At 46.8% G+C, this 18,173-nt stretch overlaps 1 protein-coding gene across 1 annotated transcript; it reads left to right on the top strand.

The window, feature by feature from the left end:
- Positions 1 to 308: 308 nt before the first annotated feature.
- Positions 309 to 17,741, top strand: LANCL1 (LanC like glutathione S-transferase 1). The gene is made up of 9 exons (XM_075710917.1): positions 309 to 392; positions 707 to 824; positions 8,663 to 8,870; positions 13,020 to 13,155; positions 13,487 to 13,633; positions 15,624 to 15,806; positions 16,232 to 16,408; positions 16,694 to 16,766; positions 17,665 to 17,741. The coding sequence occupies exons 1-9, from the start codon at positions 309 to 311 to the stop codon at positions 17,739 to 17,741; spliced, it is 1,203 nt and encodes a 400-aa protein (XP_075567032.1).
- The last annotated feature ends 432 nt before the right edge of the window (positions 17,742 to 18,173 follow it).

The following is an 18,173-nucleotide window of genomic DNA, read 5'->3' as shown; positions in this document are numbered from 1 at the left end:
GGCCCTTAAACCCCACAAAGCCAGCTGCAAGGGGCCCTTAAATCCTAAAGCGCTCCCTAAACCCTACGGGGCCAGCCGAAAAGCGGCTCTAACCGCCACGGAGCCAGCTGCAAGGGGCCTTTAACCCCCACAGAGCCCCCCCTAAACCCCAGAGAGCCCCTGAAGCCGCACGCTGCCGCCCGAACCGGCGCCTCAGCGAGGCGGGATGAGGGGAGCGGGAGCCGCGGAGGGACTCGCACCGACACCCGCTCCCTTCCGGGGCGGAGCGGGGGCGGATCGCGGCTGAGGGAAGCAGGGACGGCGGCACCATGATGGCGCAGCGGGCGCTTCCTAACCCCTACGGGGACTACGACAAGTCCTTGGCCACCGGCTACTTCGATGCTGCTGGGAGGGTGAGTGGGGTCGTGGTGAGGCGGCCGGGGTGGGAGCGGGCCCTTCCCGGGGACGGACGTCCCCGGGAAGGGCCCGCTCCCACCCCGGCCGCCAAGTCCAGCTAGGCAGGCAGGAGCCCAGCCTAGCCCTGAGGTACCCAAGGATTTCTAGCAGAGACCTGTCTGGTTAAAAAACCCCCAATTCCCAGCTTGCGCTCCCTCTACATACCTCCAGCTTACCAAGACCCCATCCGCCTGCCAGTGTTTCCGTCACATTTGGTGTTTTTTGGGTTTGTTTGTTTTGTTTTTTTTTTTTTCCTTTTTTTTCTCCACAGCTTACCCCCGAATTCACGCAGCGGCTGAATAACAAAATCAGGGAGCTGCTGCAGCAGATGGAGAGGGGCCTCAAGTCTGCCGACCCGCATGACTGCACCGCGTACACTGGCTGGGCAGGTAGGGTGGCCACTCGGGGCGGATGGAGCGGGAGCTCTCCAAAATGGGACTTTGAGGGCAGGCCAAGGCAGACCATGGGGTTTTTTTTGGCTGTTTGAATGATCACAGTAGATCCGTGTCAAGAAGAGTGCTTCTCCTGCGTGTGTTAATCCATTAAAACAAGGGGCTGTCTTTCTTGGGACGCCCCGTTTTTAGAGCAGGTTTCAAGCTGCAAAGGGAAGACCGTAGCATTGCAGGGCAGGATTGGGTCTTCTCTTGGTTAATAGTGCCACATGCAACAGAGGAAGTCAGCACCTGCTTGAGAGCAAACATTCTCCCACGTAGTTAGCGATAGGACGAGAGGAAATGGGCTTAAGCTGCGCCAGGGGAGGTTTAGGTTGGAAATTAGGAAAAATTTCTTTACGGAAAGGGTGGTCAAACATTGGAACAGGCTGCCCAGAGAGGTGGTGGAGTCCCCATCCCTGGAAGTGTTTAAAAAACGGGTAGATGTGGCACTTCGGGACATGGTTTAGTCTAGTCTACCCTTGATTGGCTTAGAGTAGACTTGGTAGTGTGGGTTAATGGTTGGATTGGATGATCTTAAAGGTCTTTTCCAACCTAAACGATTCTATGATTCTGTGGGAGCCTTCGAAGGGACTGGCTCCAAATCTGGCGATGGTGGGGATGGTGACAAGTAAACCAGTGCTCCGTGAAGTAGGCGGATGCACATGGTAGGTCATTTACCTGCAAGGAGTCCTTCCATATGGCAGCGGTGAGTTTATGGCCTGAGATAATGTCCGTCTTTTCTGTTTGGGCTGAATTTTATCTTATGACATTGTCTGATTGGCAGGTTGCTCCATTCCTGTTCCCCAGGTAGTGCCCCTCCACTTAGCCAGGGCTAGTTCTGCTCCAGTACCTGCTGGAAGGAGCAGAAATGCAAATGTGAGTATGATAAAGGAGGGAGGCCTTCCTCACACTAACTCTTGTGTGCAAAGCTTCCAGGAGCTTGTTTTTCTCCTGTTCTGCATTTTGCACCTGGTTTTCTTTCCTTGGGAGCGTGCCCTGCCTTCCCCTCCCTATTCCTACCCACTGGAGCCAGGGAGGACACACCTTTTTCTGCTGCCTCATCCTTGGCTACTGCTGTGTGCTTTGTCAGCTTTCCTGCCTTCTGCACTCTGCCAGGCTCCAGGGAGGGACCCTTGGGTAGTTGCAATTAATCTCATGCTTGCTGCAAGACTTTTTGCTGCTGCTTCTGGTTTGGGGGTTTTTTTTGTTTTTTTTTTTGCAATACACTGCAATTGTAAATGGCAGCTTTCTGCTTTGTAATCTGGGTGTGGCTGGCTTGTGCTTGGATGCTGTGGAACCTGATGCTAACAGTTTGCTTAGGAGAATGGTGTTCATTGTGTTGGTGCTAAACTAACATTGCAGCTTGATGAGAGCAGTGCCAGAAATGCCTGCTTAAAAATTTTAGTAAGGTAGATGGGCACTGAGAGCACCCTAGAGCAGTTCACAAGAAATGCTAGGATGCCAGTATTAAATTCCAGTGTGGGAGAACATTGATTTCATCAGTTGCTGCCTGCCTGGCAGCACTCCACTGCTGCTCCCTGTGAATTTATGCATTTTTGTTCAGTGCTGGCTGATTTCACCTTGGGAGACAGGTTCAGTCTTCCAGTCTGTGTGACCCTGCTCTGAGGTCCACTCAGATGAAAAGCACCCCATATGTAAAGATGGTCTTCAGTCATGAGTGTGATCCTTGGCATTATGGTAGAGTCTGCCTCTGGCCAGAGTAATTCAGGAGATACAGCAGGAGGCCAATTAGCTGAAGTTAGGAGTACTCTGAAAGTCTGCAGGGAGAAGGTAAACGCCTTTCCCCAGAGACCATGTTCCCTTCCTTAGGATGGACTTAAGGAGCTTCATGTTGGCAAGTGACTGCAGTTGTAAAACAGTGGTTGAGAGCTCTGGTAGGACTTCAGCTCATTTTTATTTGGAAGGGAGTTTCTCAAGAGCGAATCTTCTCTTTTCCTCCCAGGGATCGCTCCTGTTGGACACACAACCTTCTTGCCTTGGCTAATAGGATTAGAAAAAGCCCATGTATTTCCGACAGGTCACAGCCAGCGAAGTGAAGTTTGCAGATACTACACTGCATCTTTGTCACCCTCCCTTCTTTTCTAATCCTAGCTATATTAATTTATTCAGTGCTGGTTTCCAGAGACAAAATTAATTGGGCCAAGACAGCAGCTTTTTCCTGTAATTGCTTATGTAGAAAAGGCTTGTTGAGTATCTTCTCATGTAAATCATTGCCCAGCACTCAACCGGCACTCTTGTGGCCACTAATAAGAGAGGTTTGAAACGTGGCTCTCTTGGCTCAAACTCTGCGTGAAATGTAACATACTTGAGTGTACTACATTACACCCAGTAATACACAGCATATGCTGGCATTTTACTTTGGTGCCTGTTTCTTTCCCAACACACTTGACAGAGCCCTGTTCCCCTGGCCTGCATTTGTGCTGGGGAAGCCATGGCTTCTTGGCACGTGAAGTTGGAGCAGAGGGACGGAAGGACTTACATTTTCAGCGCAGAAGCAGTGAAAACACACTTTGGATCAAGATTATCCAGTTTACGGCTTAATGCCCTCAAAACACATTTAAATCGGCTTGTTACAGTTTCATTCAGTTCCCCATAGAGATCAGGGCCCTGTAGGTAACACCTGGTATGTGCCTGTGTGTAGACCAGACTCAGCTGTTGTGTTCTCTTTCGTCTTTTAATCAGTTTAGCTAGACTGCTATAAGAGCTTTTGTGGTCTTAATCTGTTTCACTGGTATCAAAGTGTTGACTGAGGGGAAGGTAAACTGCCGTAAGCTAATTCTGAATCGGAAGCAGTTCAGATCCTGGCAGAAGTACAACTGCCTCATCCGTTTTCAAATAGATGAGCATGAGGATGCCTAAGAGTACGTATATGTGTGTTGGTACTTCTCATAGTGCAGGAGGCCTTGCTCTAAAGACTGCCTCAGCTGGGAGCGTAGACAATGGAAAGGGAATGGAAGGAGACTGACTTCACTCCTGTCACCTTGTAGCTGACTGCAGAAGCTAGGAAGCTCCCAAGTCCAGTGTCTCCTGGACTGTTGTGTCCTTCCAAGATGATGAGGTGATCTGCCACCTAAAATGGTATATAAGGGAGAGATTCCCCTTCCTCGACATTATGGCAGTGCATTTGGAATTTGCTTCCAAAGCATTTGCTTCTCTAGCTTGAGGGCCTCTGAAACAGACCAGTGAGTCCAGCTGGCCTGCCCCACCCACAGCTTTTGGCTGGCCTCTTGGTGAGTGGAGACGAGGAGCAGGGCTGAGTTGCCTTTTGAAAGGACTCTTCAAAAGACACACCAGATGAAAGAAAAGCGATTTAAGAATGGATAGAAATTCTGACCGTACCAGTTCAGGAAAGCTTCTGGAAAAACACCTCTCATTCACTTTAGTGCAATTTCTTAGTTGTAACCTCAGAACCCAGAGAACTTGCATCTCCTTAAGAGAGTTATGTTCAGAAAAACAGAAATCCTCAGATAATCCCTACAGAATAAGAGGCAGTGAGGCTGCATTTGATGAGAGAGAATAGAGTGCCTTGTGTTACCCATATAAACCACATTCCTGCCAAGTGCTTGGTGCGTAGTTTTTGTGAAATCTCTGTTCTTGGAGATAGTCAGTATTTGACCAGAGGCTCAGAGCAATGGGATGTAAATGCGAAGCTGGCCTTACATTCAGAGGGTTGGATCAGATCACTTCCATGGATCCCTTCTAACCTAACCTGTTGTAGGATTCTGTGATGGGGTAATGGGTAATTTTGGTTTGGGCTGGGCTGGTTTATTTTGTTTGGTTTTTCTTAGGGGGGAAGCTTCTTTCGTTAAAAGTTTTACAAAAGAAGCTTTGTTACCCAGGTTTTAAGGCTGAAGAAGCTGAGGCATCCTGAGAAATGCCCCGTGTACCACAATGCACTAGGAAGGCAAGCTATAGTAAAACGCACCTGTGGCTCCCCAGACAGTTATGAACATGGGGGGCTGTATCATCCCAGAGAAAATGTCTCACTGTCCCATTCAGCATGGCTTTGGCATGCATTTATGAGCGCAAGATAACATCCCATGCATCTGCACCAGAAAAGATACTGATTATCCTTTGAGCTGGGCGGTAAAGCTACACCACCCCCTCTGTAACTTTCACCCCATGCCCGACTCATTAAAATTATATCAAGTTTCTCACTAGAAACCATCAGGCTTCATCACTATGGGCAGAGATAGGTTTCTGCTTCTTCCCTCTGTGTTTGACATCTTGCTTTCAGGCTGCTGGCTGACTTCCCTGGGTCAACACAAGATCTCTGAGCTCTTTATTACTGTAGATGGCAGGTTTGGAACTGGTCCAAATTGGGTCAAGCAATCTCTTGTGGCAACCTAGTGTCCTTTGTGAAAGGGCCACATTGCAGCTCAGCTCCTGGTGGACAAGGAGGCATGTTCAGAACAGTCTGAGGGGCATCCCTACTGGTGCTATCAGCAAGGGGACTGCAGTGGACCTGACCCCAAGCAGTACTTCCCCTCACTTTTATCCACTCTCTTCAGCGTGAAGGGGAAGCTTTGTCTCATTACTGCTGTTCTCCCACCAGCAGAACTGTTTGCAGTGATAGTGCAATCCAGCATAAAGACCAAGTCTAAACTTGCAGGGAAGTTGAGGCACAACTTCTCTTTCATCAACAGATGAAATATTGTTTCAGCCTGCTGCAGTGCTTCAGCTCTCAAGCAAGAACTTTTCTGGTATCTCTATCGATGTCTGCTCTGTTGAAAGCAATGGTTGCTAAACTCAGGGCCATCAGCACTAGCCAACTGGTGCAGCTGGTGCAAACAATTCCATTTCTATTATGTACATTTAAGTCTCCTCCTCTGCCCTGCTCAAAAGAAATCTCTAATGCAAAGCACCCCTCTGCATCCACAATACTGCTCATACAGGATGGCAAGAGGAGAGAGATGTTGTCTACTGTCCTACTGAAGATGTTAAATAAACAGGCTTTGTGAGAGACATGCAGAATAGATTTTTGCCTCCTGATTCCCTGCAGTGAGCAAGCATCTCAGGCATTAATATTCAAGTGTTGGCTTCCTTCACACTAGAGATGGCAGTTTCAGTCATCAGAGCCCTGCTAAAGGATATGTTGTCAGTAGCACATGTGTTCACTGCAGCCCTGCACCATCAAGTGATGTCTGATGCATTCTCCATCACACATGGCTATGCAGCAGGTCTGACACTGCAAGGAGCAAATAACTTTGAAATCTGGAAGAACTACAGAGAAGAAGGTCCAATAGTAACCAATAAACAGGACAAAGCCCATACATCTTTGGCAGTAGCAGGCCACAGGCAGCCACTGCACGGCAGTTCTGCTGGAAACAATCAGGAGACTGAGAGGTCACAAAAATAGGTCACATTTCGAACTGGGACACCGAACACAGACCTCCAGGGCACACAGAAATGGAGCAGATCCACTGCTTACCTAGCCCCATTTGACTGATGATGCCATATTTGTATAGCACTTAAAGCATGCCAGACAAACACCCAGTCAGTCGGTAAGCCCTACCTGGTCAGAGGGGGTGAGGAAGGTATTATTGGAGAGCGAGTGAGGCAGAGCTATGGAATAGTCTGCAGAGCAACACTGCCTAGCTGAGCCAGGTTCATCAGGTGGAGACTCTCATCTCCAAACTGCACTGCCTCTGAAATATGCTGCCTACATCTTGGCCCACAGGTCCATATAGGATATTCCCCACCCAGGTGACTGCACTTTGTATCCCTCTACATACATCTGTAAACATTGCCTCTTTATGCCTGCCCTCCTCTGCTGACCTTCCCTACTTTTGGGCTCACAGATAACAATAGAGCAAGCAGCAGGCTGAAGGCAACACTGCATCGTGCCCTTCTGATCAGCTTGGGAGTATGAATTCCTTGAGGAATGAGCTGAGAAAACTGGCTTTAGATTCAGTTTGTAAGGCCTTTGGGTTTTAAAGAAAAAGTAAAAATGAATGATTCGGGGAAGCAACTCATCCCTTCCATCCTTTAGTATAGGTCAATGGTTTTTTGCAGTCTTTTCCAAAGATGCTTGGGCCTGGGAGGAAAGGGGGCAGGAACTGTTTTAAAAGAGGAGAGGCAAAGAAGTCAGGAAAAAAAAATGCTGAGACATTTACTTTCTAAGGATTCAATCCTAACAGTTGTCTTAGCATGGTAGTTATGTACATAATTAGGGTGGTATGATGGCAGTGGGAATAGAAGCTACTTACAAAGCAAGAAGTTGTATATTAAAGCAGATAAGTCAAGAGTGCAAGTTGTGCTCAGACAGCGATCAGGCCTATTAAAGTCTAGAAGCTGTGCTAGGTGCTAAATAAATCAAGGAGAGTCACTTGACATTTGATAGCTGGAAGAGGAGGGTTCCCCTTTAAAGAAGGGCTTCATATCCACATCCTTATAGGCTTCAGCGATGGCACTGTACATCTGAGCTCTCTCTGGAAATACTAACACTGAACTGCTTAGAGAGAGGACAAGGTTATTAGCTTCAGCAGGAAATGGAAATTTGCCCTTAATATACATGTGGAATTGAATTGTCTGTAGCATGAAGCTTTGGAGATTACCCAGTGCAAAATGAGAAAGTGATCTAAATTTAAAATTGTCCTCAGTACCATGGAAAGTAATTTTGCAGTATGCTTGCCCACCTCACCTTACCACATCAAAATCTGCAGAGACTGGCTTTATTAGTTTAGGCTTAAATGCAGGACCTGAGTCTTCTTAGAAATGGTTACTGGTAAGGGGAGAAATAGGCTTTTCTCAAAGTGATGTAGGCAAGTAGCTTGCTTCAGTGCATGCATCCTTCCAGATCAGAAGGATGGTTCAAATGTCGCAGACCTTTCAGACACAGACTTACTGAGGACTCCTCAGCTACCTACTAAAAGCTTCAAGAGCTGGCTGAAGACAGGGCAGACGGAGGCAAAGGACAGCAACTAATACAACTTCTCAGTAGCGGAGTTGTTTCTGTAGCTGGCCAGCCCATTGAAAACCTCCAGGGAGGACCATGCAGCCTTTTCCAGCATTCCAGGTAGCTGTTTGTGTTTCAGACAAGGGCTGATCTCATGAATGATGTGCTGCAGAGGAGAGTTGGGCAGCCCCCTTCTTTTCTAGGATGCATCAGTCCTTGGTGTAGGGCTTGGGACCTGCTCAGCAGGAGGAGATGATGTCCAGGGAGCTGTAACAACTTCGCTGGAGCCAAGTAGGATGTCTTAAGGGTGCTGCCTCTCAGTGCTGATGATGTGTCACTTTTTTTAAAATCCAATCCAAGCTAAGTGACCCAGCCCTTTACCTCCTGGCATGGGAAAAAAAAATAATTGAGATAGGGTAACAACTCAGCACTGCTCTGCCACAAGTACCATCTTGCCCAAAGATGATTTCTTTTTCCTCCACTGTTTAGCAACAGTCCCAGGTACAGTTGATAGATTTAGTTGGGTTTGTCTAGGTCTCATCTTTTGCTCTTCTCTACTAAAATTGTATGTAACCTGTGTATCAGAAGCTCTGCTGTCCTCCAGGACCTCCTGGATCAGATGCTGCTGTTTGTCGTGACCTGCAGTCCACTCGTGAGCAGCATCAGGTACAAAGAGGTCACAAAGCGGTAAAAGAAGCTGTGGATGCTGCAGCTATGGGCTATGCCCACTGGACATGCCTGAGAAGCCTGTCTAGAAGGTTCATGCCCTAGATGAAGCAGAGAGCCAGGCTTTTAGGTTCATTAAAACAGCCAGGGTGCATAGCGGGAAGGGTAGACTTTTCTAGTAAGTGCAACCTTTATGTTCCTTTTGCAGGCATTGCTTTGCTGTATTTGCACCTGTATGATGTGTATGGAGACCCAGCCTACCTTCAGGTGGCCCACGAGTACGTGAAGAAGAGCCTGAGCTGCCTGACAAGACGATCCATCACTTTCTTGTGTGGAGATGCCGGGCCCCTGGCAGTGGCTGCTGTTGTGTACCACAAACTTCAGAACCAGAAGCAATCAGAAGACTGCATCACTCGGTAAAACACCTGGTTACGTCTTTGACATAATGTTGTTCTTGCTCATAGAGCTGGTCTGGGCTTGTACTGGGCACTCTCTGCCAAGCCTGAATAAGTTTTGTTGCAGTCTTATGTGAGAGGTGATCCAGTAACGTAGCAAGAGAGCGCAAACTTGTTTTGCCCTGGGGAAAGAGCTAGCTTAAGGACAAACATGCTTGCCTGGCAGCCTGTGGGCTGGGGAACAAGGATATTGTTCAGCTGGTATTGCCATCTTAAAAATAATTCTGATAAACACAGGAAGGAAAAAAATGCCAAAATTAAAAAAAAAAACCAAGAAGGTGAGGTGAGGTATTTTTTCAGAACGCTTAAATTTAGCTTTACAGCCATTGTGATGAAAATTGTGAGAAATGTGGCAGGATTATTGGATTAATTTTGTCACTTGCTTCCACTTGCTATTTGCTAGTTGACTTTGACTTAAACCTAAGATTGACAGCATCCCTTTCAACTGCTGAGTGCAGCTGGTTACAATTCATTTATTTCTATTTCCTGCCTTTCCTCAACTGTTTTCAAATGTATTTCTGTTGGGTACTTAAGACAAGAAAAGGACAAACAAGCAGTCCTACAGTCAGATCAGCATGTGGCAGAGGAAGGGAAAAAAGTTAAGGAGATGCAGTTGCAAGCTTTTCTTGCTTAAGGGAGATCAGCTTTGAGAAGGTGAGAAACAGCCCTGTAAAGAGTTTTCATTTATGTGTGGTCAGCACAAAAACAAGACAAAACCCCTGACACTTCAGAACAACACTGAGTGCCCTTGAACAGCCATGAGCAAGTGATGCATAATATCAATTAAAAAAAGCCATGGGTGGGAATTGGAAGTGCCTGTATGGTTTGGACACCAAGTTCCCACTCCCTTAACTAAGAATAGCTTCTGGTTTATGTGGCTACAGTCAGTCTGAGGACAGAACTTTTTATTCTTGAAATAATCTATGGTTTAGGTTTTGCTTAATACTGTGTCAGAGGGATGAATGTCAGTATATATATTATATAATATATATGACCAGCCGGGTTAGCTCAGTTGGTTAGAGCATGGTGCTAATAACGCCAAGTTCACAGGTTCAATCCCTGCTTACTGCAGGGGGGGTTGGGCTCGATGATCTCTCAAGGTCCCTTCCAACCTAAAGCATTCTATGATTCTATGATTCTATATATTTTCTAACAAAAAGTGAACTAATCTGTCAAACAGTACTGGCCAGTTGTGGTTAATGCATAAGCATTGTGAAATATCCCTAATTCATGTTTTCTTGCTGTAGCTCTCCCCTCCCCATATCCCTCCTGTTCTGCCTACAGTTTTGTGGCAGAATGGAAACTCGTGATTAATTCTGCACTGCCATCTAATGGCATAATAAAGGCAGGGCTTTGGAAATTGGTTTCTTCATACATCCGAGAGGAGGGAAAAAGAAAAAACGTGGCTTTCGTGAAGGAACAATTCTACTGTCCTTGCTCTGCCACCAGTTCCCAGAGCAGTTAGCCTCACCATGCTACCTTTAAAAAGAGAGTATTTCTTTGAGAAATAGCTCCCTTAATGAAAACTCTTAAGTGCGTTTTGAGTATGCTGTTTAGTTACAGAACAGTTGCTAAGTTATGCAGTGCAAGTGCATAGAAAGTGCCCTTCTATTACAGCTGTGGAGAGAGAGGGTCTCTCTGTTTTGTTCTCTGTCTTTTAAAGCACCTCATCTTTACAGAGCCCGAGGAGAGACTCCATCAGCCAAGTTTTACCTGCAGTGGAAGAGACAGAAGCTTGCTTTTTCTTAGCTCCTTGCTCTTGCCTGAATGAGTTCATGACCAACAAATGTGCTTTTATGCTCTGGAGAGATGAACATTTCAGGGCAGCCCATTTTCCAAGAGCCTGTGAAAATCTGAGCTGTGTTCCAGGAGTACTCTTTTGCCTGCCATCTCCCACCAATTCAGAAGGTCAAAGGTTTGCTTTTAGAGCCAGTGGCATACAAAAATCCCATCTTGCTCTACAGCTGCCTCGCTTTCCCTCTGTCCAGAAACTACTGATTTTTGACAGTTGAGGTAACAGGCTGATAGGTAGGCAGGAGTGGCTCTTCCTTTTGGTCATCTCGATTTACCCCCTCGCACCTGAGAAATGCATTCTGCATGCAATCAGCCCAGCAGCATCCCAGGCATCTCCTGCTGCGCGCATGCCATGCAGCCTTGCTCCGCATCTCAAAACCAACAGAAACCTCTGGCAGGCTTCCTCCCCTGATTATCCTGGCTGGGAAAGCAGCTAGAGGTAGAAGCAATAATGGATAAGGAGCAAGAATAATAGCTCCAGCTGCTCCAGATTTCCCCACAAAAAGAAGATTTCACATCCAGACCTCAGAAAATCACTACTGTGGGTATTACTGTTTATCCACCCATCCATTCCTCCTATTGCACCTGACATTTCCTTGACGTCTCGGAGCCGAACAACATAACCAGCCAGCATCTCTTCTGTCTCTTGAAACACTGCATTCCTCCTTGGAAACCTTCCTCTTCATCTGCCTTCCTTGGCCTTGGGGACCGGGGACATGAGGAGGCAGCAGGGCTTTCCTTTCAGCCCATGCAGCTGAGAGCTTCTTAATCCTAGTCTTGGATATTAAGTCTGTCTCTTGGGTTTGATCTGCGAGAAATCTCCCCCATGGAGCAATGCACATCTCGAGTGGTACATGAGGAGACAGGGCCAATGCACCCTGAGACACTGCTCTCCCCTTTCTCCTTCAATATCCCTGCTCACTTTGAGTCCAGTGTCAAGGGAAAGTTTCCTGCTGTGGGGAGCCACAACCCAGCATCCTCTCTCTGCTCCGAGGGTACTCTGGACACTCAGTTGCTGCTTTCCTTTGCAACACATTGTTCTGCCCAGGAGCAAAGGCTGCCAAGGCACCTTTTCTGCTCCTCATGCTGCTGTGGCAGGGAAGCCCTGTGCACACACACAGAGCTCTCCTGCCTGGTTTCTTATCCCTCTCCTTGTTGCAGCCACAGCAGGAAGCAGCTGAGGGAACAGACGTGAAACCACTTATGCTAGTATTTTAAAAGTGATGGCATTTTTCAGATTGCTGTCTCTCAGGGGTGAATAAAGCCAAAACCAGTCACATCCCTGTCTGCTCCTCTGACAGGGAAGGACATCCAGCCTTATTGGAAGTGTGATGAGAGGCAAAACAAAGGAAAGACTGCATCGAGGGTGGATTGGGCTACAAAGCACCAGCGTGAAAAGCTATCAGTCTCTGTTAGCACTACAGGAATATCACTGACTTTGCAACATGATAGTAGAAAAATGGCAAAGAAAATATCTGACTCCAGCAGACCTCTTGCTCTGCACTTGTGGGCTAAAGCCTGGTGCCAGTGGGGCACTCAGTGTGGGGTTGCACCACAGACAGCCCACAGCCTTCACGCTCTGCTAAGCTGTTCTCACTACTGCTCAACTCTCCCTACAGAAGATTACTTACGGGTGCCAGAGGCTTGATGTTAAACAACATTTCCAGCTGCTTCTCCCCACCTCTTACCTAGATTTTTAGCTCATGGAGGCATCTCTTTCTCCACTGACAGTGTAGCCCTGGCCACTTGGAGACACGGAGAGGGGCTTTTCTGTCAGGACTTCCGAGCGTAAGGGGTGAGACTTTTCCACATACCATCAGCACTAGTTTAACTCTGTAGCATTCCTTGAGCAGCCAAATTAAACCGATACCAGTTTAGTTTGAAAATAGTTGGTTTTGGCAGAGAGTGTGCCTTGCCAACAGCATCACAGGGAGGTAATGGTGGGCAGGCATTCCTTGCTGAATTGGGGCAGCGTTGTTTGAGCAGTCAGCAACTTTGTGCTGACCATTTCCTATAGCCCAGATTTCCCCACAAAGAGCTTTCCCAGAGCTGGTGTTCTGGAAAACCAGCACATAGTACAACTGCACTGTAAAGAGCTGAGCAGACTAGAGCAATAACACAAACAAAAAGCAGAGGGGAAAGGGGGATTCTGCACCTTGCATAGCTGGAAAGCTGAGACCCAGAGACTGGCCTGACATTTCCCAGGGCGTGGGCAGTGTGAAGGAGCAAACCACGTTTTTGAGCTCCAGTCTCGCCGCTTGGTTACATGGCTTTGAGTGTCCTCTAATCTCCCCCCATGTGAATTTTTCTTTGTAGTTTGCTCCATCTACACAAGTTTGACCCACGAGTGCCAGATGAACTGCTGTACGGGCGCATGGGCTATCTCTCTGCACTGATATTTGTGAACAAGCACTTTGGAGAGGAAAAGATCCCTCAAAGTCACATTCAGCAGGTACTGTGGCTTCTGCTGATTTGTTAGCTGTCTCTTCCCATGCAGCTCATCTTTGGGCAGGTAAAAATCAATGCTAGATGTAGAGAACTCTGGCAATGAGGGAGAAACCGTGTCATGGTATCCCTGCTGCTCTTCTTGCAAAGGGACAAAGCACCGCACCATCCATGTAAATCCATAGGCAGTACTGAACTGGCGTGCATTTTACTCCCTCACCCACATTCTTCCATCTGCTTGGGCAGAAAAACAACTCTTCTGTTCTGTGCCAGGATACTCACTGTAGTGTGTCCAAGACAGCAGCATTTCCCTCACCTGCATCTGTTCCCATCCACAGGTCTGTGAAGGCGTTGTAGCCTCAGGAGAAAGCTTGGCCAAAAGGAGGAACTTCACAGCAAAGAGTCCACTGATGTATGAGTGGTACCAGGAGTACTATGTAGGGGCAGCCCACGGTTTGGCTGGGATTTACTACTATCTCATGCAGGTAAGAGGCACTGGAGGGGAGGGGCCTTTAGCAGCTGTGTCATGTTTCTTTGAACAAGGAGGAGCATTTGAATTGGCTCTTGGTGATGTCAAACTGGGCAAGATCCCTTGTCTGATGGCTTTACTGCTGGGTTTGATCACACATTCTTACTTCTAAAGGTTTTCTCTAAATCTGTGAGATTAAATTTCCCACCTTTATGGTGATCTGTAGGGAAACATAGCCTGCATTATACCAGCAGTTTCACATAATGAAGCTCTGTAGGTCAGCTGGGTCTGAGCTTCCCCCTCTTGTGTTAATGCTTGTAAAGTATTTGTTGGTATCTGTGGGCTTCCTGGATTTTTTGAGGTGGTTACTTGGAGCAATCTCATATCATTACAGAAGGAGAATCTCTGTAAGAAAAGCATGGTGAAAGAGATTGCGTTCCTAGTAGGAAAGTGGGAAATGCCTTTGTTTTCTAAATCAGGGCCTATATCTAAATGTTAAAGAAGTGGGACTTTTTACTTTGATAAAGCAGCTGAATTCTGTAGTGCCTGAAGTAGGCAGAGCAAGACAAGAGGTTGGGAGCTGCAGTGGCCCTTTGCTTTGATGCCGTGGTTCTTATAATTTTGCACAACTCACTGGAGCTCTGGGGATCTTTGCTTCCCTGGCTCTGAAATGAGGGTGGTAATTCCCCTATGTGGGTCACTTTGTGCATAAATTTACAGTACTTAAGCTCTTAGAAAAATAACAGCAATAAATAACATTGCATTTTCAAAGCATTAAGGGCACCTACTGAGCAACACAAATAATTTTAACATAGCAAGGTTCATAGAAATAGGTGGTATCTTTCATTAGACCACAGCAGGTGGGAAAAAAGCCACCAGGTTTCAAGTATTTGAGCTTTCCTTCAGCAGCCTCAAAGTTCAAGCCCATATACAGGATAAGCAGAGTTCCTGTGAATATAACCTGCTTATGTGACTCAGAGGGGAAGGGGTGGTTGGTGTTTTTTAAGCAGAAGGAGATTTGGCAAGAAGAGGATGCAAAGTGATTATTGACCAGGAGTACAGAACAGCTAGTTGGGAGCAGGGGTGACAGCAGTGCGCTGTGAGCCCAAATTTGCACCAAGTCCCTGAACTTGTTCCCAGGCTGATGTTTTAAAGAATTTTAAGTGTAAGTCTCCCATAAAATACTGCACGGGCTTCATGCTTCTCTGCCTTATGAAGTACAAGGAGCCTGGATCAGCCAAGCATGATGCACAAAAAGCCTTGGGGGAAGCAAACAAGGGAAATACAGAGAGGAGAACATTGGACTTTTATCTCTAATGGTTTTACAGCACAAGTATTGATTTTTAATTTTCAAATTATCAACCTGGGAACAGTGTGATCCTTAGATGAGAGTGCTCATTGCAGCCTGCCGTGGGAAGTCAGAATGGCACAGATTTCATGTGGGGCAGTGTCATTGGAAGAGGAGGCTGAAGCCACTCCCTTGCTTCTGTCTGAGGTCAGCGGTGAAGTCGTCCCCTTGCAATTACCCAGAAACATCTGTGAAAATGCAGCATCACAGCCCACCAGCTGGGCTGGCTCAGCAACTGAGAGCCGAGATGCTCTAGGTGCTAGGAATCATTCCTGGTGTTCATCCTTAATACTGGTTTTGTACAATTTATCTCGATACTCCAGCTCTGGGTACCTGAAACTATTCCTACTCATCTTCAGGAAAGGAAGCAGCAAGCCCTCTTGCTCAGAGGGCCGGGTGACACGCTAGGGGCAGACTTTGTTTCTGGGGATGCAAGGGTATGACTGGAAAGAAGTCCCCTCCAAAGGGCAGAGCAGCCTGGGGCCAAGTGGGTAGTTGTGATGTGTGAAAGCCTGGACCAAAGAAATGAAATGATTTACAAGGAGCAAGAGGGAACATGGCCATAGTTGGCTTTGTTTCTGCCTTTCAGGCAGATCTTGGGCCTCTTAGGGAGAGACAGAAAGGTAATTCTCCCAATTTAATGCTTTCTCTTTCTTAGCCTGGCCTTGGAGTGAGCCAAGTAAAACTGCACAACACAGTCAAACCCAGCGTGGACTACGTCTGCCAGCTCAAGTTCCCATCTGGCAATTACCCTCCATGCATCAATGACACCAGAGACCTACTTGTCCACTGGTGCCATGGGGCACCAGGTGTTATCTACATGCTTGTCCAGGCCTACAAGGTACCAGAAATCTTGCAAAGACCCTTTGGGGACCCCTAAATGTGGAACTTCATCATGGAGAAGTCTCTGTTGAGACCCGCCTTGCCTGAGAGTAGGATGGTTGGTTATAATGAAATCACCCCCCGGGGACCACTGACTGAAATGGAAATTAGTCTTTTAAAAAATTATTTCTGAAAATACCCATCAGCTGTGTGGGGTGTCCTGTTGCAGGTGACTGATGGTGAGAACTAGTTCTGTGCAAAGTAATGGTCATACAGCCCCATTCGTCATATCAAAAACATACTCCTTTAAAGTAGACAGCAAAGTCACAGCATTAAGACTTCAGTAGGAGAGAAACTAATTAACCCAAGTCTCCCCACTCACAACGGGATGCTCTGTGTGGAGGAAATTGCCTCGGCAAGAGGGAATATTTCTTGTCTCTGCAGGTCTTTGGGGAACAGCAGTACCTAAATGATGCCCTGCAGTGTGCAGAAGTGATCTGGCAGCATGGGTTACTGAAGAAAGGCTACGGGCTGTGCCATGGGACAGCTGGCAATGCTTACAGCTTCCTAGCACTGTACAACCTCACTCAGAACATGAAATACCTGTACAGGGCCTGCAAGGTGAGAGCCTGTGTAAGGAAGGGAGAGGGGATTATTCACTTCTGCCTTTTACGTCACCACCTTTGCCTTTGAAACCTAATTTCTGGTGTGGCAGAGATGCAGCTAGATCTGACCAGCTCCACCAGAGTAGTCCTTCAGCAGCACAGTCACTGTCTGACAGCCTGTACAGAAGGAATATCCTGCAGAAGCCTCGCTCTGCAAGGGATAATGTGAGGATGAGGGTGGTATTTTTTTTTAAGATCGTCTTTAAAAAAATTTGAACGCTTTTTGTTCCTGTTTTGTCAGTTTGCAGAGTGGTGTTTAAGCTATGGTCAACACGGGTGCCGGACTCCAGACACGCCATTCTCTCTCTTTGAAGGTAACCTCCACCTCTATACTTGTGTTTTGCTCCTGGATCTGAGCCAGTCCAGCACCAAGGAAGACCAAATACACGCTCCACTGAAGTCTTTGCAAAACTCAATGTAGAGGATGGGAAGGAAGTTGTATTTACTGTTTTTACCCTTTCCTAGAAGCAGTCTTCTTGTAGCACAAGCCAATATCTCAGCTGAAGCATCTTGTCCTCTTGGGCCTCCCGCACAGATTCTGCACACAGGTCTCAAGAGGAATTCTTTAATGGGTACAGGCCACAGTCTACCTTATGGTAATTTGTAGCCTGGCTTCTCAGACAGTCTCTTTTCTGTGCATTTTTAAGAATTGAAGCCCTTCATGGGCTTTCCAGTTCCATTCCAAAGGTGAGTGAGGAACAAATGGGGCTGCTTTTGTAGGTCTTGTTGGCTTCTGTGGCACTTTGTGGCTCCTGCTAATGGCTCCCCCAAAATCTGCCATCAGCAGGTATGGCTTAAAGAGCCGGTTCCTCAGCTAACGTAAATCTCCCTAGCTTTGCTGTAGGCCAGGGAACAAGGGCCATTACATCAGTGAGGACCCGAGACAGCAATGTCACAGGGTCCCAAGTTTTGCAGATACTCAGATTGTTAAACCCGTGGATAGGTAAAGCAGAAGGGAAGGAGCTGGAGCGGGGGAGACCTATCACGTTTTCCCAGGTGCTTTTCAACATTTGATTAACTTCAAAATTCTTTCCCCAATGAAGTACCCAACTTGCTTGGGAAACCTGGGTTCAGACCTTGGAAATCATTTAGGTCCTTCTGAAAATGTTTTCCTTTATTCTGTCTTTGTGACTCATTCATCCCCTGGATAATTGATAAAATGGGTGCCCGAAGGGAATCTCTCTGAAGCACATTGTGTTTTCTTATCCTCAGGAATGGCTGGAACGATTTACTTTCTTGCTGACCTGCTGGTGCCAACCAAGGCCAAGTTCCCTGCATTTGAACTCTAAATCTGAGCTTGTCAGTGTCCTGCCTGAATCCTTCCGCCCTTGGAAAAGTGGTTTGAAACTGCTTTCTCCTTCTTCCAAACTCATCGTTGCTCACCTAACTGAACGTAAATCCATCCTCCTGAGGGCATGCTGAGTTCTCTAACATTTCTAGTCATCTCATTGCATTGTTTCAATTTAAAAGACAGAATGCACGTTTTGCTGGTGTGTCTTAAAAACACAGGGCTGCAGGTGGGAGCAGGGAGAAAATGTACAGTATTTTGTTGCTATAGAGTTTTGCTATTTTCTGCATCTCATTTCCTGGGAGAAAGTTTTCTATTGAATGTACCTTGGCCATTGAATTTTTTTCTTTTTTTTTTTGTGCTGATAGATAGTTGCAGGAATTTAGTGTCTTTGGAAAACAAAAAGATTGAAAACTGAGACTATTGCCCTGCA

This window comes from Pelecanus crispus, chromosome 5, assembly GCF_030463565.1.
Source record: "Pelecanus crispus isolate bPelCri1 chromosome 5, bPelCri1.pri, whole genome shotgun sequence".
Lineage (NCBI taxonomy): Eukaryota > Metazoa > Chordata > Aves > Pelecaniformes > Pelecanidae > Pelecanus > Pelecanus crispus.
This window is presented reverse-complemented; position numbering and strand designations above follow the sequence as displayed.

What these genes read in the sequence shown, in the direction of transcription:
- LANCL1 (XM_075710917.1), top strand. Translation starts at nt 309, where the DNA reads ATGATGGCGCAGCGGGCGCTTCCTAACCCCTACGGGGACTACGACAAG. An exon ending in CGCGTACACTGGCTGGGCAG is followed by an intron (nt 825 to 8,662) that starts GTAGGGTGGCCA and finishes TTCCTTTTGCAG; the next exon opens with GCATTGCTTTGCTGTATTTG. An exon ending in ACCTGTACAGGGCCTGCAAG is followed by an intron (nt 16,409 to 16,693) that starts GTGAGAGCCTGT and finishes CTGTTTTGTCAG; the next exon opens with TTTGCAGAGTGGTGTTTAAG.